The sequence below is a fragment of the Notolepis coatsorum genome (assembly GCF_963971535.1).
Source record: "Notolepis coatsorum genome assembly, chromosome: 18".
NCBI classification, from domain to species: Eukaryota; Metazoa; Chordata; class Actinopteri; order Aulopiformes; family Paralepididae; genus Notolepis; species Notolepis coatsorum.
The window spans coordinates 52,717,721-52,742,746 of record NC_140182.1 but is presented as its reverse complement, the minus strand read 5'-3'; the positions used below and the strand labels follow the sequence as shown (position 1 = coordinate 52,742,746).

Sequence of the window (25,026 nt, the reverse complement as noted above, 5' to 3'; positions counted from 1 at the left end):
GAATAAAGTTGTTTAAAATTAAATGTTTTTTATTTTCATTAGTCTTCCGGGTATTTTATTTTGAAAAATTGCCACTTCTGCCCGCGCCTCACTCCTGCATACTTGACTCAGTTGCAGGTTTTTAATAAAGGCTGGCTGGCAGTGCGTATATGGCAATAAAGGCATAACTGTTAGATTATTGAATTTATCTAAAGAATGCATCTATTTCAGTCACAACAGGCTCGTGCTGCTCGCTCATAACGGAGTAGATAGGCGCAGAGAGGCGGCTCCGTTACTGACTGAGGGCAGCGCACACACAATACACACATACCACGGAGCGACTGCAAAACTGTCTCTCACATCACATCATAATAACAATGCCACATTCCAGCTCACCTTCATTGCTCGAATCGGAGAATGGGTCCACCCCCCTGACTACCTGCACAGTGAAACCATAAAAGCAGGCTGCTGTATTCTCCCCCCAGTTTCCAAGGTGATGGTAAGACTCACCAATCCGTTATTCACATGCAAATGGAGATTACAAGCCTCTTTTACATCCGTAAGATTGTAACAAGTGTTTGTTTTGGTTCTTACCTTTAAACTATGTTGTTTGGTGTTGTTTTGTCAAGAGTCATACTAATGTACTACTAACATTAGAAAAGAGAGCCGTATCTCAGTTGAGAATGTTACATGTATGTTGGATATTTACGGAGCTCCTGTAGAACCGACCGTCTCCTAATCCATCATCATGTGACTACCTCCAACCACCTTTGTTAACATCCTCTGCTTAATAAGTTGTAGTCACTATGAGGCAGTATCAAATATTTTGTATGGGGACACGTCATGTTTTAGTTGGATTTAGACTTGCGTAAAGCAGGGGTTTTACTGACTGAACCTTTAATACGCATTCACAACAAATTGGTGGCTTCCAACAGGTTGCTATCATTACCCAGAAAACATTTAGCCATTTAGCTGACGCTTTTATCTAAAGCAACTTACAAATTGTGAACATCAAGTGAGCAAGAGGGGTATATCTCTAACAGCTACGGGTCAGTGGCATTGTTCGTCAAATAGTATCGAGCTTGAGTGTTATACTCTGAGTGCATAGTAGTATAGACATATTAGCATGATAAGTAGTAGTATACGTATAGTAGCATAATAGTAGGGTACATAATAATAAAAATATAGTAAAATGGTTAGTTTTCTCTAATTAAAAGAATCTATCTAATTAATATAAATGTGATTTAGATAGGTGCCCTTCCGTGTCTAGATCAGAATTAGCATACCTGAAGTAATGGTTGAGGTCGATGGCCACTGCAGCATTGGACTGAGTGGCAGCTACGGCTGTGCTGAGGTCAGCAGACACCTGAAGGAGAGAGAAGGACGAGGGCCAGGACACGGCCTGCTCCTCTTCCTCCAGCTCAGAACTCAGGTACGCAGGCAGGTCCACACTCGCCAGCTGCCTCCCCTCCACACTGTCATACACATCTGAAGCTCCCAGTTAAGGTGATGCAATCATGCAAAGACACTGAAGTGAACATGACAAGACAATTGAATTTAAAAGATGTAAATGTATACCTACAATATTCTATTCTATTCAGTGGGTACATCATTTTGGTCAGATAGGCTACTTTCTTCATTAGATCTTCAAGAAAAAAACGTAATAGTCTCATGGTCAATGTTTTATACAGGTCAATAGACACACGCCTGCACACACACACACACACACAAGCACCCAGGCCATGATACAAAACACATCACCTAGAGTAGACTATTCACACAGGCCATGGTATAAAACATTAACTATATTCACCCAGGCCATGGTATAAAACATATAAACTATATTCACCCAGGTCATGGTATGAAACACATGAACTAAACTATTCACCCAGGCCATGGAATAAAACATATCAACTAGACTATTTTGGAAAATGAAACAGTGCTTCCTGGCATATGCACAAAAAACATACCCTATTCGTTTGGAGAAAGAAAGACGGTCCAACAGTGAAGCCATACAGTAGCTTCACCTTGAGAGAATCACCTTCATCATTAGGAATAAGATTTAGAGAAAACCTGGACAATTTTGACAATTTGGCAATTAGGGGGGTGCTTCATAATAAAAACATTTGAAACATTATGTCTGGTGAAAATAATTCCAGAGTGGCCCAAACTGGCCAAGGTAGCAGAGCCTGCTTGTCCATCTCAGCAGCAGCACCTAGGCCTATTTGTTTGAGTGTGTGTGTGGGTAGAGCGCTGTCCAGTGCTGAAGGTCTGACTGAGTGTGTGTGTGTGTAGATCGCTGTCCAGTGCTGAAGGTCTGACTGAGTGTGTGTGTGGGCAGAGCGCTGTCCAGTGCTGAAGGTCTGACTCTGCACAGCAAGTTGCTGAGTGTGTGTGTAGAGCGCTGTCCAGTGCTGAAGGTCTGACTCGGAGTGTGTGTGTGTGTGTAGAGCACTGTCCAGTGCTGAAGGTCTGACTCTGTGTGTGTGTGTGTGTAGAGCGCTGTCCAGTGCTGAAGGTCTGACTGAGTGTATGTGTGGGTAGAGCGCTGTCCAGTGCTGAAGGTCTGACTCTGAGTGTGTGTGTGTGTAGAGCGCTGTCCAGTGCTGAAGGTCTGACTCTGAGTGTGTGTGGGTAGAGCGCTGTCCAGTGCTGAAGGTCTGACTGAGTGTGTGGGTAGAGCGCTGTCCAGTGCTGAAGGTCTGACTCCCGCACAGCGAGCTACAGTCAGATTAAATGCATATAACTCCACTGGTGAAACAACTGAATGTGAAGGATACATATGACTCCACTGGTGGTTAACAGGAAGAGTGCGTCTCTGCAGACGCAGTAGCTGCAGCAGGTGTCCCTGGCCTGGTCAGCGAGTGCTATGCTGCAGCAGGACAGGGTCTGTGATGAAGCCCCCTGCTCCCACAGCAGCTGGAGCACCACGTTGGTATTCAGCAACAGACGGCACCTGCCTTCCACAAACCACAGCACCTTCAATGACACCAGCTCAGACAGCACTGAAGGGAAGCAAGGGAAACAAGACACATAATCAGGGATCCGACTAAAACACAGACTCAGGAAGATTCAACTAATTACATTTGAACACATTTTCATTTAAAGGCCCAATCTGTGATTTTATTTTGTGGCCATGTGGGCACATGCCATATATATTGACGCTTATACCATTATTGATGTTTGAAGAGTTTGATCTGTAAATGGAAAATAATATATGCTATTTGGAACTTCCTTAAAAGGACACCAAAAAACAATGCCAATTAATTGTGCACATAATCTCACACACATCCAAAAACCAGTTTTGTACACATTCATTTAATTTGACAGTTATTGAGAGTAAATAAGTTTGAATATGGCCACCAGTGATGCCATCGGGGACATTGAATCCTTGTATTGTGTTAATTACAGCTCAATTAAATTATATGGTAGCAGTCCCTATAAAACAATGTATTGCTCTTTTTTTATCTACATAATTTCATGGTATTGTAATTAACACATTGAGCGCCATAAGCTTCCCCCATCCTTCACTGTCTAGCGGCAGCTTTTCATGACCATTTTCGCGATATTTCACGATCTTTGCAGAGCTTATTGTATATTCTATATTATAGCTATGGAGACAATAGTATGGCTAATTTTACAGACACTATTTCTAGTCCAACATGTAAAAAAAATAGTAGTTTATTACACGCTAAACATCGTCCATTTCCGGAATAATCCAGTATTTTTCCATAGATCGCAAGATAGGACGCATTATATGCAATAAGCCCGAATCGTTCTGGTTGATTCCCTGAAACCCCAAATACTCCCAAATCAAGGTATATAACATGTACATATTAGGGCTGACCCCTATTAGTCGAATAGTCGACTAATCGATCTAAAGGAGCTGTAGTCGACTGCCAACCAGAGGGCGCTTTCACATATAGTTTTGGTGGACTCGGTGCAGACTCTGTGCGGTTCGGGGGGTGAAGTTGCAACATTGTTGCATTCTTCATTTGGTTCGTCTGCATTCACATTGCAATTTGTCAAGCACACCAAACTTTCTGAACAATGTCACACGGTCGAAAAGGGCGCTCGTCTATTGGACACAATAGAGAGTGGAAATGTGTGTGCGTGACTGCAAACCCTAACGTGTGTGCGCACGCGCGTGTGTGTGTGACTGCGAGCCGGAGGCGGTGCTGGTGATGCCTTCTGATGGGTCTCATCTTCGAAAGACTCAACGATATGTTTCGGGCTGGATGTGGGTCTTGTGCCAAGTATAACGTCCAGCCAGGTCATAACTGACACTGGCCGTCTATCTGACAGCCACGGATAATAAACTATAAATGTATATGGAATTCGTTAAACGGATCCGTTGTCTTACTTATTATTAAACATATTCTTTTTATTTCCCAAATGAAGGTTGAAAGTCTGTCTCTGTCACAAGCATAATGTAGGATAGACCTCACTTGATAGACCGGTCTATCCCACATTACGAGCAACCAATGAGTCTATCTGACAGCCACGGATAATAAACTATAGATTTTACCGCGAAAATATGATTGTTGGAAAACGCTTGGTTTATGTCCGGTAAAGTAAGCCACTGTAATCGTTACAGAAACATATTTCAGGTTCCGTAAAATAGACATAGGGGGTCCTTACCTTAGCCAGGAGGCACTCCGAAAAAGAAAAAGAAAATAATTTGCCGATCCCGATCTTCGGAAAATCACGTGATCGGGATCGGGATATCCCTAATTAGTATTACTAGGAAGAGTACATGATAGTAGAAGACAGTAAGAAGGTTGGTTTTTTTATTTATTTATTTTCATTTCAGATATTGATTGAAGAAGTGTGTTTTTAGTCGACAGCGAAATGTCGGGTTTCGGCTGTCCTAACTGGGAAGTTTGTTCCACCATTGTGGAGCAAGGACCAAGAATAGGCGGCTTCTATTTGATGACCCACAGAGCTCGGATGGGAGTGGGTCTGAGGCAGCCAGAAGATATAATATAAAGATAAATTAATCATTAGTTGAAGATTAAGCTATTTAAAATAGAAGATTAAATGCAAACTAGTTTGGTTCCAGCTCAAATATTATTTGGTTAATGTCTCACACTTTTAATTTACATAAACTGCATTTATATAGCGCTTTTATCCAAAGCGCTATATAACTTATGCCTCACATTCACCCATTCACTCACACACCAACGGCAGAGGCAACCATGCAAGGTGCCAACCTGCTCAACAGGAGCAGTTAGGGGTTAAGTGTCTTAATCAAGGACACTTCGACACGCTGCTTGGAGGAGTTTTTTGTTTTGCTTTACATAAGGCTGAGGGTGGAAGAAGTATGATTTGGATGGTGGCTTGCTAAGAGGTTAAAACACATCATTTAATTTAACTATAAAATACATCAAATGTTCAAGTTTAGCTGGGGTATAGCTGGGATATGGCTGGGATATAGTTGAGGTATAGCTGGGATATAATATCAAGAGCTTGGTCCTTCCAATTGAAAATAAATAAAAGTCCTCCAAATGCCTGCTGGTTTTCAGTGGTACTGTGAGGAGTTTTGTGTACGTTTGGATTGGGTCTTTAGAGGCACTATTAGCTATTAGGAGGATTTCGACTTCCAATATTTTTGATTGATGATTACTGCAGAAACAGAGACTAAAAACACCATTGATATCCTCTATTTTGTATTGATATATTGTGAGAGTTCTGCTGAAGGCATTACTGCGCAAAGGAAACCTTTCCACACAAAACGTACTTTATCAACTAAAATAACTCCAGGATCACAGTTAGCATACTGTGCGGCAACAAGTGGCAAAAGGTCCTTGCAACAGGAAGCAATGGGGTTTATGGGAAATATGGTCTTATCATGTTTCAGCAATGGTCTCATTTGTTTACTGTAATTAAACCAAGGAATCACAACCAATCTGACAATGATATACAGTACTTTGTTGAAAATACTCCTTGTAGTAGCTTTAAGCAAATAATAATACACATCTTTGAATATGACAATGCAAGTAGGATAATGACACTTACTCAGGTCCTTGTCTCTGGCAATCTGTACCAAGCTATCTGCAGAGCACTCAGAGACACAGGTGATCGATATGGAGCCAGGACATTCAGAGTCCACCTCGTACAGCTTCAATTCACACTCAGAGCCTACAGCAAGCAGTCTGGGTCTGTGGTGGGTCACCTCCCAAGCAAAGCTAGAATGGAATATATAGACTATTATAGTATAATATAATAGCATGGAATATAATAATAATACATCAGATGTATATAGCATTTTTCTGAAAGACACTTTACAAAACAAACAATACAATACAATTTTAGTAGAGAGAAAATAAAAAATATATATATTAAAAGGTGAGAGAGGAAGGAGTTCATGGGTTGAAAGCAATGGTAAAAGGGTGGGTTTTTCATATGCTCAGAATAGAATAGAATATATTGTAGCTAAGCCATTGTCATTCTTGGAACCTTAGCCCAGATTTGCCACGGATAGTTGGTTCTTTTTCAGCACAATTCATGATTGAAAACTGTATTAACAGATTGCAGAATATGCTGTTCCACAAACCAATACAAAGTCAATGGGGTCAGGCACCCGTCTATACAAGCTGACCGAAGACAACCGGACACAAAATTGATTTAAGTTGTCTTCAGTCAGCTTGTTGTACAGACAGGGGCGTCAGCGTTAAACAGCATGGGTTGTGGTGAGAAAGGACATTATTGGTAAGTAGGGGGGTAGGGCTCCAAAAACCGCAACTGTCGCTCTAACTACGAAACTAGGCATTGAGTGAATGAATGAAAACTTTATTTAACAGATTGCAGAATGGGTACAATACAGTACGGCTCAATACATACAATTGTTAAGGGGATGCAGACCTGAGAAAGACGTTTGTCTTGTTTCCATCAGGGTCCCCCATTTTTTTTGTTTTACTCACTCTGAATAGGTGCCGTGGAGTGTTTGTTCCTGAGCCTCGCTGTCTGCGATGTCCCCGACCATCAGCTCACCTGTCCTCCCCAGGCAGCAGAGCAGAGGGCTCCCTGGGGACAGTCTGGCTGTCTCCGTGTCGCCAACATGTCCACACAGCCTGCTCTCTGGGATGACAGACACCTCTATTGAGTTGTTGTCCTCCATGTTTAATATCACATACTACATGCAACATGGAACAGAGTTCGCAAATAAAGCTTAGCCTAATGTGCCCTGCTTACAGTCCGCGAGAGAAACGACAATAATAACAGGATATTTGAAGAAGTAAAAAAACGTTTCCTGTCATGTAAACACCCTGTCCGCCCAGACATCACGTGTCGTGTTTTCTCTGTCAGCTGATCAGGAGGTTAGGAGACGGACAAGTCCAACTTCATCGAGCGACGATACTCTATACACATTTCATCGCGACGTCGCATTTTTAACCCAAACACATAATTTTGGGGCTAAACATCTTAAACCATATACAGTATGTTGATCACAAGTGAATGGCACAACAACGACACACAGCAACTACAACCGTGTATCTATCAGCGTTTACTTTGGTCTGAAGTCATAACAGGAAGTGAAAACACGCTGGTGATTGGTTGTTAAACTATCATTACACATGGGCAAAACAGAGTCCATTCTCTTCGGTTCAAATAACAAACTCAGCAAGACTGACGACTTCTCGGTTACAGTGGGTGACAATATTGTCACAAGGAAAGATGAAATTACCTACCTGGGTTCCATCCTAGAGGCTAATCTTTCCTGTGACAAAATGGCATCCAATGTAATAAAAAAAGTCAACCAACGAACGCGATTCTTGTACCGGATCTCCTCTCTGGTAAACAAGAATACCCTGAAGACTCTAGCAGGAGCACTCATTCAAGGGTACTACGACTATGCTTGCACCTCATGGTACCAAAGCACCTCAAAGGCACTAAAAAACAAATTACAAACATCTCAAAACAAGCTAGTCAGACTACTACTTGACCTGACTCCTAGAACCCACCTCACCCCTGCCCACTTTGACAATCTAGGATGGCTTAGAGTAGACGACAGAGTACAGCAACTTGCAATGGGCCTGGTCTACAAGATACACTACGCGACCAAGGTACCCATGTACATGTCAAAATACTTCCCAAAGGTCAGTGAATACCACGATCACAACACCAGAGGGAGCTCCACAAATCATGTAAAACCCAGATTCGGCTCAAACAAGGGACTAAACACGTTTCGCAATTATGCCACATCAATGTGGAACGCCCTGCCTAAAGCTGTAAAGGAATGTGAATCACTACCCACCTTCAAAAACACTCTCAAAAAACACCTACGTGAGACTGCAATTCGAAACTGGCCCCTACAAATGTCCTAACCTAGTTGTACAGTAAATGACCAAGTAAGGCTTTGTCAACATTCCAATGTACAGTGTAAAATGTGTGTGTGTCCCCTACCCAACCCCCCCCCCCCCCCCCCCCACCTCCAATGTACAGCCCCCACCCAACCCCACCCCACCAACCTCCTCCAATGTACAGTTTCTACGCCAAATGTATATACACTCCTTTTCTGGACACTTTTGTATCACAAACAGTACTGTATTTGCAAATCTGATATGTCATAAATGTATAGATGTAGCAGTACTGTCTATCTGTATGTCATGTATGTCATATATGTTATGATGAATTGAAAATGGGGGACCCTGGTGGAAACAAGACGAAAGTCTTTCTCTGGTCTGCATCCCCTTAACAATTGTATGTATTGAGATGTACTGTACTGTACCCATTCTGCAATCTGTTAATAAACTTTTCAATCAATCAATCAATCAAGCATAGACAGCAGAACCTCTCTAATAAACACCGATAGTTAACGTGTTTTACAATGTGAAGATGTGGTCGCTGTTCATGTAAAGCCTATCCGCATGCTTGTAGATCAGGGCAAGTTGTTACTACTTCTGATGGCTACGAGTTTTGGTTGTAATATGTCAAAGTCACAGTTTCGTGTTTATTATGGCGCTGTTTGAAATATGGAAATAGTGTCTACACTTGGGTCCCATCATCACTGTCACGAGGGTTTTTACACTTTCTGGGTTTTCCGACAACAATAATGAACCCAGGACCAAAGCAATGGAGGAGAAAGCATTAGAAGTCTACGGTATGGAGGACCAATGTTGGGCTGCTGTTGCTATATCTAGCTATCATAGCTAACGGCTAGCTAACACGGTTAACGTTAGTTGTTGAGCTAGCGAGCGAAATGTTATGTTTAGTTAACTGCACTTGACGCATTGATTCAATGTTAGATGTTAGATGTCTCCCTGGCAATTTTATATGTAATTAATAAATAACACGTTACGATGTTAGACAGTCTAGCGTTATATATCAACATGTAACGTCAACTAATTTAACCTCGTTATTTCAATGACGGATATAACATGCTTAACAGGCTCAGGGCATACAGTCAGGTACATCAATATTTCGACATCAACACAATCTTCATAATTTTTGCTCTGCACGACACCACCACAATGGATTTTCAATGAAACAATCAAAAAGTGCATATTATTATGTCTAACTTTAATTGGAAGGTATTCACATCCAAATCAGGTGTAGGAACAACAATTTATGTGCCTCCTCTTTTTTAAGAGATTAGATTATATTCAAATGTATTGTCGTCATACAGCACAAGTACAGTATATACTATAATGAAAATAAATTGGCAGAACTGCAAAGGTAACAGTAAAGTGCAATATACAAGTGATTAAACTGGACATAAAATATATATGACTAATAGTGCTAAGCAGATGTATGTACAGTCTTATAGTATTATTATATTGTTATGTACGGTGATAAAGGTATAACGACACTGGTAGTAAGTCATACTGGCCAGTGGTATGACCAGTAAGAGTAAGGGATATACATAGTATACTGTACAGGTGTGTAAACAGGAATATATACAGACAGATGTGGATGAATATATATACGGTAAATATATATATATATGACTGGGATGATGTTTGGGCAAATGTGGCATTGTCTTCCCGCAACCCCAATCACCAGCAAATTAATTTTAATTATATTCATAGGACCTATCTTACACCTAGGAAGCTATTTGCTATGGGACTGGTAACCGACTCTCTGTGCACTTTGTGCTCTCAAAGGGCCGCTGGCACTTATATGCATATGTATTGGGATTGCCCACCAGTGGCCCGCTTCTGGAGGTCAAACGGACAAACTTTCAGATTTGTGTGGCTTAACTATCCCATTCACAGCTGTTACGCTACTCCTGAACGATATAACGACACTACCCGCGTCCGTACAACTAAAAAAGGTTGTCCTAGCGGGCGTCACAGCAGCGAAGAAGCTAATAGCATTGAGATGGAAGGAGCCTGAGAAGCTCACAGTGATTAACTGGTCCCTAACACTGTTGGATGTGATTTATCTTGAGATATCATTATCCACAGCGCGGGTGATTGGGGTGGGGCTGGCTGGTATTGACCTGTGGTTTGCAACAGCAGAGAAGGTCAGGACCGCGTGTGCGGCTGAGCGGGGTTGAGGTGCTTGTTCGGGGGAGTCCGGCGGTCTCGTGGGAGGGGGAGGAGGAAATGTCTTGTCTGTCTTGTCTTTTGTCTTGTCCTTCTTAACTTTAACTGGGGGAATTTTATTGGGGGGGAGCTATTTTGCTATTTCTTCACTGTTTGGGCACTTTTGCACGGTTCCTGTGAGTCTATGGAACACTGTAGGTTTTTGTTTTTCGAAAAGGTTCATTGTTTTGTATTTCTGGTCGGGTACTCAGGGGCAGCGTTTTTCTACCTCAGGATCTTAAGCCGTTTTGAGGCTGGGCTCCAACCACTGTGTGGCCTGGTGACAATTGCCACATTGTTATGCAGCTGGAAATCTCTGACATCACTGATATGCACGTTTTGAGATGACTCAGTTTGGTGAGGGTGAGGGATGTGAGGGGAATTGGAAGAGTACGCCAATATGAGAATTAGAGACATAAGTCTTATTGATATAGAGCCACACGGCCGGGAAACGGTACTGAATACTGGGAAAGGCCAATTGTAAGATAGTACCCCTTTAAAATTAAAATGTTGTACTCTGTTTTTATAAATTGTTATTTCTTTTATTATTATTGTTCTGTTATCTCCCTGTGAAGTTCTGTGTATTGTTATTATGGTTATTGTATTGTGTTGTCTTGTTTTCATGTTAAGTAATAATAAAAAAAAATTGATAAAAAAAAATATATATATACTTATAGGCTATATATACAGTATATACAGCATTATTGTACAGGCTACCATACAGAGTTATATGGACGTATTACAGGTATATTCAGACAGATATGGATATATATATAGCATATAATATATTAAATCTAAATATATATTGTAATCAAATAACAGATGGTCAATGTACTGAAGCATAGTGCCATATCAGTTGGCGTGACAGGTCATGAGAATACTATTAACAAGCACCTTTTGCCTAACTTCATTTTATGTCCCCCCACCCAGATGTCATTCGCACCATCCGGGACCCAGAGAAGCCCAACACTTTGGAGGAGCTGGATGTGGTGACGGAGAAATGTGTGGAGGTCCAAGAGCTCAGCGAGGATGAGTACCTCATCATTATCAAGTTCTCCCCAACGGTTCCTCACTGCTCCCTGGCCACACTGATTGGTGCGTTACTCTCTGCAGATAACAACACAAGCTAACTGACACAAACTATGGCAAAGTAAAGTGAAGATAATCCAGAGTCCATTTTGCAATTAGGCTAAAAACCAGCTGGTGGTTAAGATTAGGAAAGTCTGTCAGTTAGGGGAGTGTCAGTGTTAATAATAATAAATTGTATTTGTATTGCACTTTTCATTCACTAGGATCCCAAAGTGTTACAGGGTTAAAACATAGTTAAATTTTTTAAATAATTATTAATAATAATAAAATAAAATACAGAATAAAAAAAAAATAGAACATAGTTAACACTTTCAGTGCCTGGCTGTGTTTTCCTTTTTACCCCGTTGATTCCACGGCCCATGTAACGTTAATATCGCCTAATCTATGTTTTAAATTATGCTATGTGTCTAATCTGCCCATCGCTTATCAAAGAATCATTTTCCAGTCAACATTGGCAAAGCAGAATGTGTTTTTATCGCTTCATTTCCTTTTTATAGCATTTTGAAAACCACTCTGTTTCGAAGAAAAAACAACACATTCCCTGATAATCGCCTTTTACTGGAATATTCCAGAACGTTATCATTTGTCGGCCTATTTATGAATAGTTTTCAAATAAACGCTAGATGGTCGATAGTATATGTGTGCGCACGCACGCTCGTGCCGTGCGCTGATAATCGCTGCTATTATTTCCTCATGGCTTTTACAGTGAAACAGCCATATCACATATAGTGGAAACGCTTATATCTCCATGAAAACGAGTCTGATTATCCTAACACTGATAACATAGATTCCTTACCTGACATCAGATGATATCCAAATGGTATATTCCAATTCCTGATCACCATTCGAAAAAATCGATAAGTATATTGATCCAACGTGTGTACAGTATAACCCATGCTCGCCGCGGCTCAGAGGCTCCAGAATGAACTCTGGTAACTCCGGCTGCATCAGTGGACTGGAAAATGTGGACTGGAATATTTTTTTCCCCATCCATTTTCATTGAGTCCATTCCAAAAGGGTGATTTACCATCTGGGAGACGATAGGGGGCGTTTTTTTCACATCTGATCGCCGGCGGCCCCTGGATCTCCAACGGTAGGCTCGCGTGATGCAATATGATTTCAGATTGCAAATTAAAAAAAATGCAGAGAAAAGCCGTGACGTGGCTTTCAACGTCACAATCGTAAACCCGAGATTAGCCGTGAGTGGCGCTCAAAGTGTTAAAAACATAGTATAAACAGAAAATTTAAAGACAACAGCACAAGAAAAAATTAGATAGGTTTTCAGGCCTGCTTTAACTCATTCAGGGCCAAACCCGAGATAAGTCGGGTTAACTCGCCATGCGCTGGGCGCCAGACTTTTAATATCCTATTCAATGCCAGGGACCCGTATGTTGCCGTTAGAAGGCCTACTGCGACGCAGAGGGAGCAGTACCGGCCAGATTCTCCCAGCTGGCGGTATCGAGCTACAGTAAACCCTGTTCCATACCCTGTGTTACACTGCAAAGGTCTCCGGGTGCAGATTTTCAGTAGACGGCAAGGCTAGAGGTTCAATCGGTCTCATTCCAAACGTTTACGGGACATCCGATGCATATGCTGTGGTTGGTTATGCCGTGGACCAAATCGACACTGGATAGTTTAAGTTTTCAAGTTTCTTTAATAGTTGTCATACAGAAGTACAGAATACTTTCATACAAAATGCTTCTTACTGTTACGCTCCAGAGACTGTGCTAGACAAGATAGTATCAAATAACATAGTATAGCATGTAATTTAGAAGAAGAAAATGAGGTCACAGTGTTCGGTATAGACATATGTACAATGTTCTGAGTTACCATATAATATACAATACTATGCAGTGTACTAATGTACAGTACTATATAGTGCAAAGCAGAAATGGGATGAGGTACAATTTAGGTACAATTTACAGTAAGGTGTACGAGTTGTAGTGCAATCCTTCATCAATAAATATAAAGTGTGGGGAGTGGGTGCTACAGTGTGTTTGTTTAAAGTGGGTGTGTGCTATAAAGTGTGTGGAGTGGGTGCTACAGTGTGTTTGTTTAAAGTGAGTGTGTGCGTGTGGATGTGTGTGCTATGTGCGTTTGGTGGTTGTTGTTGTGTAGTGTTCATTGTTCGTTTAGCAGCCTGATGGCCTGGGGATAGAAGCTTCTTCTGAGTCTTTCTGTGCTCGCCTTGAGACTCCGGTATCGCTTGCCTGACCGCAGCAGTTCAAAGAGGCAGTTGTTCGGGTGACAGGAGTCTTTAATGATTCTCTTAGCCTTGCCCTTGCAACGCTTGTTGTAAATGTTCTGGAGGGTGGGGAGCCCCCCTCCAATTGTGCGTTCGGCTGAACGTGTCACTCTTTGTAGTCTGCTTCGGTCTTGTGCAGTGCTATTCCCAAACCAGGAGGTGATGTTGCCGGTCAAGATGCTCTCTATTGTACATGAGTAGAAGTTCTTAAGGATCTTCTGACTGACTTGGAACTTCCTTAGGCGCCTGAGGAAGTAGAGGCGTTGTCGTGCTTTCTTCACAACACTGTCAATGTGTGTGGTCCATGTCAAGTCCTCGGATATGTAGGCTCCGAGGTACTTAAAGCTGTTGACTCTCTCAACCGGTGCCCCGTCGATGCTGAGGGGGCTGTAGTCCTTGACCCCCGACCTCCTGAAGTCTACAATCATCTCCTTTGTTTTGCTGACGTTCAGGGAGAGGCTGTTTTCCTGGCACCATCCCGCCAGGACCTTGACCTCTTCCAGGTAGGCCCTCTCGTCGTTGGCAGAGATCAGGCCCACCACCACTGTGTCGTCAGCAAATTTGATGATTGTATTGCTACTCCGCTGAGCCACACAGTCGTGTGTGTACAGGGAGTAGAGGAGGGGACTCAGAACACAGCCCTGGGGGGCCCCTATGTTGAGGGTGATGGATGAGGAGGTGCAGTTGCCTGCTCTCACCACCTGGGGTCTGCCAGTCAGGAAGTCCAAGACCCACTGGCAGAGGTCATAGTTCAAGCCCAGGTCCCTGAGCTTGGTTATGACTATGAGTATGGAGGGGATGTACCAGATGTACCAGATGTACCAGATGGCGATCAAACAATTGTAATATTATTTTTGGAATACTCCCGATCAAAGGTAAGGATCATCTGACGTAAATTCTGGCTTGATTGTGCAATGTTTTCATACCGATCCAGCTGATCAGCGTTTTTAGCGTTCAATACCAATGCCGTTACTGGTAATCAATCATCAGAACCCCCCCCTTTCTTTTTTTTTTTATCCACTTTTTCTCCCATTTTTCTATATTTTCTCCCATCCCAATTTCGTATCATCCAATTCAACCCTCCCCTGTCACGAACGCTGTTTCTTGCCTCCCACAAGCCGGCTGCAATGTGGACTAAGTCATACATAGCACAAGTCCCCTCCGGTACTTGAGGTAACAGCAGTCGCATCTTTTCACCTGCGCAGCTCGATCTCTCAGTGTCGAGGAGTAACGCGTGGGAGGCTCACGCTGCCCCCGACACTTCCTGATTCTACTGCGCAGGCGCACCAACCGACTTGTAGGAGTCGCTTGTTCACAACGTTCGATCCCCACCCTTCAGTTTTCCCTCCCCGTAATACGGCCAATGTGTATTACTGCGGACGACCAGCTAAACTGAAAACAATGTGGAGAGCTGGATTCGAACACGCGAATCCTAGCGTCTCCACACTGGTGGCGAGTGCCTTGCCCACTACACCACCTAGCCGCCCTAGAACCCCCCCCTTTCATGCATTCATGATGAAACATAATAATACCTACCCAATACCCAGTTAAATCTGGATGTGAGCAATACATCAGAATTGGGCACTCAGGCTTGCAGTGTGACCATAGCCTAAGGCTTACACTGTGAACATAGTCTATTTCCTCTTTAAATTAATTAAATTAATTATAGATGCTGCCTGGGCCAAAGCAAAGAAAACCCTTTGGATTGCACTTTCTATAGAACATAAAAAAAATGGTAAATGGCTGCATTTATATAACGCTTTTATCCAAAGCGCTTTACAATTTGTTCCTCACATTTTTACCCATTCACTCACATTCACACACCGATGGCGGAGGCAACCATGCAAGTGTCTTGCTCAAGGACACTTCGACACGCTGCCCAGGAGGAGCGGGAATCGAATCGGGAACCTCCGGATTACCAGACGACTGCTCTACCTCCCGAGCCACTGTCGCCCCATATATTATATATTGTAATAAATATTCAGGTCCAGATAAGATAGACTATAGAGCCTTACTTTTTAAATATTGCTGCATATATTATTGCAGAGTCCATTGCTTCTGTTTTTTTTATTTATCTTCCAACTTCATACCCAGTACCTGGAAATCAGCTGTAGTTTCCCTTTTATTAAAGGGTGGAGACCCCTCTGATTGGAATCAAATCAATAAATGACCAATTTACCACCCCATCTCAAGATTGTCTGTTATTTGAATCTCTTTATCTGATACAAAAAAAAATTCTTAATGGATGTCAGTCAGGTTTAGATCAGGCCACTGTACTAAACAGCAGCTATACTAGTTAATAATGATATATCATCAATTTGTTTTGGTGGTAAACGGCACTGTGCAGCTCTTATTTATTGATTTGTCTACATCTTTCAGATATGTAACTCACAAACTGCTATTACAAAGACTTAACTGTATGTCTAAGTGAAATGGCTCTGAATTGGTTTAAGAACTACTAACTCAGTGTGTCTCGGTAGAAAACTATTCCTCAGCCTCTCACAGTAAATAAAGATATCCCTCAGGGATCTATTTTCTACTTTTTATAAATGACTTAGGTCATGGAATAACTACAGCAAAGATACATTCATATGTCAATGACACAACCATTTATACAGTGGCTCCCTTTTTTAATCAAGCCATAAATCTCTTCCATGATGCTTTTCAATTACTGCAGTTTTCACTGTTAAAATTAAATAATAATGTAAAAAAAAAAAGGACTACATTTATGACCTTCATTACTCTAAAGCAGGGGTCTCAAACTCGCGGCCCGCGGGCCAATTGCAGCCCGCTGGATGATATTTTGCGGCCCCCTACTTGACATCAAAGTTTAAAAAATAATAATAATAATAATAAAAAAATAAACATCTTTATTTTGTTTTTAATGTTGTGGGACTTGTACAGCACTTTGTTCAACTTTGTCAGTGCTGTACAGTTTAAACCTTTTAAAATCTTAGACAAACAAAACACTTTGCTTTCATGAAATATTGTAAGCCGTCATTTGAGGCTTTATAAAAGCAGCACAATGAACACAAATCTGTCAGTGCCGAGTCCGACCTCATCTTAAATAACAAACAGCATTGCTTGTTGTAGTTAACAAAGAGAGGCAGAGTTGATTTAGCAAAAAATAAATAAAAAATCATATATAATATTTGATGCGACCCAGACTCTACCTCCAGCGGCCCCCAGGTAAATTGAGTTTGAGACCCCTGCTCTAAAGCAATTGATCTTTCTATCCTGACTGTAGAAGGTACATGTCTTGAAAGAGTCACTTCTTACAAATACCTACTGTAGGCATATGGCTTGATGTGAAGCTATGCATCCCCCACCCTGTATCCCCCCACCCCCCATGCTTCTTTGACACATGAATTCCCCCCAGGGGGATCAATAAAGGATCATCTTATCTTTTTTTGCTTTTAATGTCCATATTGATATTAAGAAATCTTAGGCCTTAGGCCTTAATTAAAACTAGGGATGCACCGATCCGATATCGGTATCGGCTGCCGATATCAGTAAAATAGCTGGATCAGGTCAAATAAGAAATAACCATTCAGTACATGTATATCTATGTGTTAATTTGTAAGTTAGGAAAGTAATGTTTTAAGTCAAGCCTGATGTTGCCTTGCACAAAAGAATGATCCCAGTCTCTTCCACACAGTGACAGTGAGGCATACAGTTTATTAATTGAATGAAGTTTATTTTCTGTCTTTGTTTACAACAAATCTTTTTTTTTGTATCCACTTTTTCTCCCATTTTCCATATTTTCTCCCATCCCAATTTCGTATCATCCAATTCAACCCTCCCCTGTCACGAACGCTGTTTCTTGCCTCCCACAAGCCGGCTGCAATGTGGACTAAGTCATACATAGCACAAGTCCCCTCCGGTACTTGAGGTAACAGCAGTCGCATCTTTTCACCTGCGCAGCTCGATCTCTCAGTGTCGAGGAGTAACGCGTGGGAGGCTCACGCTGCCCCCGACACTTCCTGATTCTACTGCGCAGGCGCACCAACCGACTTGTAGGAGTCGCTTGTTCACAACGTTCGATCCCCACCCTTCAGTTTTCCCTCCCCGTAATACGGCCAATGTGTATTACTGCGGACGACCAGCTAAACTGAAAACAATGTGGAGAGCTGGATTCGAACACGCGAATCCTAGCGTCTCCACACTGGTGGCGAGTGCCTTGCCCACTACACCACCTAGCCGCCCTGTTTACAACAAATCTTAAACACACTTGTGATCCTTTACAATTCTTAAAAACAAAATATATTTTAATATAAAAACAAGAAAACGTGGATAATTATTTTTTTTTTTTAAACGTTTGGGGAAAAAATTGGACAATGGGTATTGGATCGGTATCGGTATTGGCCGATACCCAAACCCAGGTATCGGTATCGGGACTGAAAAAGTCGTATCGGTGCATCCCTAATTAAAACAGCTTTTCCATTTGGAGCCAGAAAGAAAATTTGGCAAAGCACATTTTTGTCTCCGTGTTGGATGATGCCACTCTCTTGAGTGGCATCATGGTGTTGAGATGGTGCTGGGACGGTGCTGGGACGGTGCTGGGAGGGTGCTGGGACTGTGCTGGGAGGGTGCTGGGACTGCTGGGAGGGTGCTGGGACTGTGCTGGGAGGGTGCTGGGAGGGTGCTGGGACTGTGCTGGGAGGGTGCTGGGAGGGTGCTGGGAGGGTGCTGGGACTGTGTTGAGATGGTGCCGGGAGGGTGCCGGGAGGGTGCTGGGACTGCTGGGAGGGTGCTGGGACTGTGCTGGGAGGGTACTGGGACTGTGCTGGGAGGGTGCTGGAACTGTGCTGAGAGGGTGCTGGGAGGGTGCTGGGACTGTGTTGAGATGGTGCCGGGAGGGTGCTGGGACTGTGCTGAGAGGGTGCTGGGAGGGTACTGGGACTGTGCTGGGAGGGTGCTGGAACTGTGCTGAGAGGGTGCTGGGACTGTGCTGGGATGGGGAAAGAAATTGCCTAATATCAAAGTAAATTCCTGATGTTTTTTGTTTGTTTACAGGCCTGTGCTTACAAGTAAAACTGCAGCGATGCCTGCCATTTAAACACAAGGTACATTACTAACATGGAGCATTGACCAATTCTGTTATTTCTTTGGATCATGTTTTCAAATATACACTCTTGAGACTTTCTCTGAGACTGAGAAAACATTCTGTCTTGTGTAATTTATGAGTTGCTTATACAGACAATTATTGAAATTAATTATATCCAACCATTACATTGAACCGTGGTCAAAGATCTTATATTATCAAACCTTGACCAAAAAACAGCACTTTAATAAAAAAGACTTTGCAGAGTATCTTTGTCCTTAGCCACCAGGAGTTCCTCAAATGACTCTGATTGGTCCTAAGCACTGTGATTTGGGCACAAGCGCTTAACTTGAAGCCTGACTAGATGGATTCTCCAAGGCCACATCTTTGTTGGTTGCCATTAGATGATACATGATGCCAATGTGAGCAACGTATAATGGTCAGCTTCATCTTACTCGCTGTCCTGGGTGTCTGATTCCGTTTAGTTTTGTTTCCAAAAGGGGGGGGGGTGTGTGTGTGTGTGTGTGTGTGTGTTCATCCTACAGGAACACATACAGTCAGTCAATGTGATGTAAATGTTCTTTGTCTCTCTCCCTGCAGCTGGAGATCTACATTTCTGAGGGAACGCATTCCACTGAGGAAGACAGTAAGTATTGGCAGAGTTTAATATTTTATTATAGTGTGAGTTTATCCAGAGCCTGAGGTGTGGCCAGCAGTAGCAACTCCTTCCCACACATCAGACAAAAACTAAAAATGTAAACATAATCTCACACACATCCCAAAACCTTTGTGTAATAAATTAAAATAATCTTTAAAAGAATGTACACTTTTAAGAAAAGGGGGAAAAAAGAAGAAAAATATCAACTCCATTCCTGCTGAACCCCCCCCCCCCCCCCCCCCTCCCCCCCGAGGTCCAAGCCACCACCACTGTACCGCCAGGCTATTCCAAATGGTTGCATCCTTTGCTCCGGGCACGCAAGCTGTCGAAAGCTCTAAATACACAATGTCCAAATACATCAAAGTCCATGCTCTGAGAGCAAGCGAATGAGGCACATAGCTACCAACTTCTCACTCCCAGAACTATGTAAGTAAGTACCCATTGCAATATTGTTACATAATGTACAATTTGGGCTCAAAATGTATTTCATGTAACACTTAACTTGGTGTCAAAGGTTATGTGTATAAAGTTATAATGAATCTGCTGATGGTCTGGATTTCTAGATGCCACTAATATGTTCTACCAAACATCTGCCCATTCAAAGTCTGGATCTAATTCTGGGAATGTCGGCCCTCCATAAGGGATACAATGCCAGAGGTTTATAAGTGTGTTGAGCGATGAGGCAATAAAAATCAGAAACCATACCGTCATGATTAACTACAATATTCTGAATAGAAGGAGAAGTAAGGGGATTCCGCCATGAATGATACATCACCAGCCTTTAAAGCCGATCTTAATTGTAAAGAGGAAAAAAAGGTGGAATTAGGTAAATCAACATGGGCTGTCAACATGGCACAGAGTTCAGGGAGAGGGCAGCTGAGGGAAAGAAGCTGTTCCTGAGTCTGCTTGACTTGGAGTGGAGGTTCCTGTAGCATCTCCCGGAGGGGAGGAGGGCGAACAGTCCATGATTGGGGTGAGAGGTGTCCTTGACAATGCTGCGTGCCTTCCTCAGAGACCATTTGTGATGGATAGACAAAATTTCAGGGAGTGATGTACCGGTGATGCGTTGGGCGGTTTTCACCACCCTCTGCAGTGCTTTCCGGTCAGAGCTAATGCACTTGCCTACCAGACTGTAATGTAGTAGTTGGTGAGTGTGCTTTCTATGGCACACCGGTAAAAGTTCACCAGAATCTGAGGCGACAGGTGGGCTTTCCTCAGTCTCCTCAGGAAGAAAAGGGGCAGGTGAGCCTTCTTGACCAGTGATGAGGTGTCGAGGTCCTCGGAGATGTGGACTCCCATGAATTTGAAGCTGACTTATACAAAGTCTTTTACCCTTATACAAGGTATTTTACCCTTCCACACAAATTTAGTCATGGCAGTCTACAATTTACACCAATGTTTTCCCGGGAGAAGAAGAAGTAACATTGAACTGAAAAGATTCACGTGTGGCAAAATATTCATTTTGATTATAGAAACTCTACTATTGATTGATTGAAAACTTTATTAACAGATTGCAGAATGGGTACAATACATGGGTACAATACAGTACGGCTCAATACACACTAGGGCTGCAACGATTAGTCGACATAATCGACGAGGTCGATCATAAAAATTAGTGACTGGATCCACGTCACCCTCCTGGACCAGGATAACAGCCCCATCAGAACGGCAGTGTTGGGGCCGAGACTGCTACTAAACTTGCACTTTAATTTGTATTATTTATTTTAATTTGTTTTCATTATGATTGATTATTGTATTTGTTATTAAAATACATTTGATTAAGCAAGTTCAAATGTTTCATGAGTCCTTATTTAAATGAGCTATGGGATCATGTTAAGGCAGAGGGAGGGTGACATTCACAGGTGTGCAGACTTGAGCATGTGAGGTAAAACATGCACTGGAGCCCTGAAAAGGAGCCGCGCCCACAGGAAGCAGAGATGGAGGGTGTGACAGAAATAATCGTTAGATTAGTCGACTAATCGAAAAAATAATCGACAGATTAGTCGACTACGAAAATAATCGTTAGTTGCAGCCCTAATACACACAATTGTTAACACATTCGGGGCCATTCGATTTCCCCATCTAGCTATAGCTGGGCCAGCTTTCCATTACATAGTTTCACTGTCTGTGTGTCACGTTGTTTGTAGAGCTAAATCTATATTTTATATTGTAGCTATGGATACAATACCATGGTCATTTGACAGTAACTATCTTCCGTTCAAGATGCAAAAAAGAATAATCTTTTTCATGAATACGTTCACTCGTTATCCCGTGGTGAATATGAGTATAATTTCGGAATGATCCAGGTTAATTCCTGGGAGGCCGGCTACAGGGCGCAACATGAATTCTACTAAAACCATTGGTGTTTTGTCCCTGTACACGCTACTATTTTCAAATCAAATCTATATCATAGGTATTATGTTTCATCATTAATGCATGAAAGGGGGGGGGGGGGTCGTTTCTGATTATTTGATTGCCAGTAACGTCATTCGTTATTACCACAACACACGCCGATCAGGGGGATGGGTATGATAACCTTGCACGATCAAGCTGAAATTGACGTCAGATTGTCCTTACCTGTGGTCGGTGGTATTCCAATTATTTGATTGCCATCTGGTCCATCCTATGTCCATCTGGTCCACGACATAACCCACCATAACATGGATCGAGGGTCCCCCATTTTCAATTCATCGTAACATTTATGACATACACGACATACAGGTAAACAGTAGTTGCATCCAGACATTTATGACATACAAGATATACAAATATACAGTACTGTTTAAGAGACAGAGTTTCTAAAAGAGAGTATATACATTTGAGGGGGAAGAAACTGTACATTGGAGGGGGTTGGGTGTCAAGACTATGTAATGAGTTATGCAATGACACCCACCTGTCTAGGTCAGATATAATTTTGGTTAATGTCTTTTGCCATTTGGTAGACTGAATCGAACACCTCTACTCCTAAATAAGTTAAATGTTTTACTACAAGAATGATGGGAGGGGGGCGGCTGGGTGGCGCAGCGGACATTGCGCTCGTCACCAACGCAGGAGACACCGGGTTCGAATCTGGCTGTCGGCGTTGCCTCCGGCTTGGGCCGGCTGTCATACTGGCTCAATTGGCAGAGTCAGCGGGTGGAAGTCGATGGGTGGTAATCTGGACGTTGTGGACAGCGACTCCTACAGGTCGGTTGGGGGACGCCTGCACAGCAGAGACAGGAAATGGCGGGGGTAGTGTGAGCCTCCCACACGTTACACCTCGCCAATGAGAGTCCGCACTGGCAGGTGAAAAGATGTGACAGGCTGCCTCCTCGTGTACCGGAGGGGACACGTGATGCAAGGCTTCTATCCTCCCTACAACCGACCAGTGGGGGGCATATGCGAGCAACGTTCAAGACAGGGAAGGGATAATTGGAAACAGTGAAATTGGGATAGGAGAAAAATAGAAAATAAGGAGAAAAAGTGGATAAAAAAAAGAATGATGGGAGGGACAGATTACTTCTTCATCGATTCGCATAGGGGTAGCAGACTTATGCCAATTCATTTTGAAACCAGAAATGTTACTATAATCGTCAAATATTGAAAGCAAATGCGGAATGCAGTGAACAGCATTATCAACATACAGTAATACAACATTTGCATATAAAAAAAGAAATGTTGCGTATTATTAATGGTAATTTGTGTCAGTATATGTGATGTACATTTTGAGCCAACTCTTCAAGGGAGATCGCAAATAGAAAAGGACTAAGAGGACAACCCTGGTGCAAACCTCTTGCGATGGGGAAGACAGGAGAGCAGACCGTACCCGCTAGAATCATGGCAGTCAGGTTATTTTAGAGAACCTTGATCATGTCAATAAACGGTGTGCCGAATCCCAAAGCACTAGTCAGGACTGACCATAGATAAGACCATTCTAACCAATCAGGCCTTCATTGCATCCAATGAAAGAACCGCAGCTGGTGTGTTCAAGTTTTGAGCATCCTCTATGATGTTGAGGAGCCTCCTCATGTTAAAAAAAGCCAATCTTGATTTAATAAATTCTGTCTCATCGCAATGTGCCAGTTTCGTCATATGCTCTTGCAATCGTTGGGCTAGAACCTCACCAAAAATCTTCACATCTGAATTCAAAAGTGACGAGGGACGTAGCTAGAACATTCAGTTGGATCCTTGTCTTTTTTAAGGAGCAAGGATATCAGTGCCGTGTTTGCATCTCTTGGAAAATAACCCTCTTTTATTGAAAATGGACGGTATTTGTAACAACTGGGCCTTTAATAGGGGTGAAAATAGATTCACAGAGTGAACTTTATTGTGACTCATCTTAACAATGAGAGGTGGCAGAACGTATCTCTCTTTCTCTCTCTCTCCAGTCAACAAACAGATCAATGACAAGGAGCGTGTGGCGGCAGCGATGGAGAACCCGAACCTGCGGGAGATCGTGGAGCAGTGCGTCACTGAGCCGGACGACTGAGCTGTTGGGGGAGGGGAGCATCGTGGACCGAAGATTCAAGCCATCGTGACATCTATTGTTTCTATGGATGATATCCTGTATGACTGTCAGCTGTCAGCATTGGGCCGTTTTGTAGGCCTGCCATGATTAGCTAGCAAGTGTAACCACCTACTGTAGTGTACACAGGGTTACACTGTGGGTCTGGATGGTTTGGGAATGCGTTCAAATCCTCACCCTGTTGGAGCCCTTTCTTCTTGTCCCACAGTTGATCCCTGGCTGAGACGCCTCGTCTCTTGACAGATCTATCTAAAAAAAGATAATTTTATTTCACTGTGGGGGGGGGGGGGGGGGGGGGGGGGTTGAGGGGTAGGGTGTCTCAACAGAGTAATTTTAACACTGCACTGCATAAGCAAATCAAAGGGATCAGATGGCGTGATAAACTGCTGAGTATTTCCTCTCACCAGAAAATCACTGGTAGAATAATGTGTTCTTTTGAGTCAAGTTTTTTATCAGAATGTGATGTAAATGTAATTAAAAAGAACATTGCTTTAAAGCAGGAGTTGGATCATATGTTGCTGTGCTTTATCAATGTGCTGTATCTGTGAATTCATGCTTACCTATGGGCAGATCTGTTTTTTGTTTTATGGTACACTATGTAGTTTGGGGTGAAATCTGAAACTCGAAAATAAGAAACGTATAAGGTATATTTTCAGAACTGAATAAACGAACCATGAAAACACCTGTTTGAAGCTATAAATCTACCTGGTGACAGGATGTAATATGTTTACAAACATAAACATAGAAAAAAAAGTTAGGACATTTGTGTTTGGTAGATTATTTCTCTGTTGTAACGATGCTTCTTGGCAATACATTTCATACAGTTGGAAAGCCTGTTTATTTCCCTTTTTTAAATGGTGCCCCATTTGTAAGGAACATGCATTTGTGGGATGATCAGCACAGCTGAGTATGTGGGTTGTGCCCATGAAAGATTTTTGCCAAATCTTATTCAAACAGCTTATTCTGCTGTTTCTATTG

The 25,026-nt window shown here is 42.5% G+C and overlaps 2 protein-coding genes across 4 annotated transcripts in view; one reads left to right on the top strand and one right to left on the bottom strand.

Annotated features, from left to right (window-relative positions):
* Positions 1-7,237, bottom strand: part of spg11 (SPG11 vesicle trafficking associated, spatacsin) — a 165,635-nt gene extending 158,398 nt beyond the window's left edge. For all 3 annotated transcript variants that reach the window (XM_084334705.1, XM_084334706.1, XM_084334707.1), the window contains exons 1-4: positions 6,903-7,237; positions 5,998-6,167; positions 2,760-2,984; positions 1,266-1,467 (exon numbers count right to left, since the gene is read on the bottom strand). In XM_084334705.1, the coding sequence (XP_084190831.1) occupies positions 1,266-1,467; positions 2,760-2,984; positions 5,998-6,167; positions 6,903-7,099 (794 nt within the window). In that variant the 5' untranslated portion in view covers positions 7,100-7,237. The remainder of the gene's footprint in view (positions 1-1,265; positions 1,468-2,759; positions 2,985-5,997; positions 6,168-6,902) is intronic.
* Positions 7,238-8,834: 1,597 nt separating this feature from the next.
* Positions 8,835-24,317, top strand: ciao2a (cytosolic iron-sulfur assembly component 2A). The gene is made up of 5 exons (XM_084334558.1): positions 8,835-9,082; positions 11,439-11,603; positions 18,859-18,908; positions 19,487-19,532; positions 23,912-24,317. Exons 1-5 carry the CDS (start codon positions 9,055-9,057, stop codon positions 24,010-24,012), a joined length of 390 nt encoding a protein of 129 aa, XP_084190684.1. The 5' UTR covers positions 8,835-9,054; the 3' UTR covers positions 24,013-24,317.
* Positions 24,318-25,026: the final 709 nt, after the last annotated feature.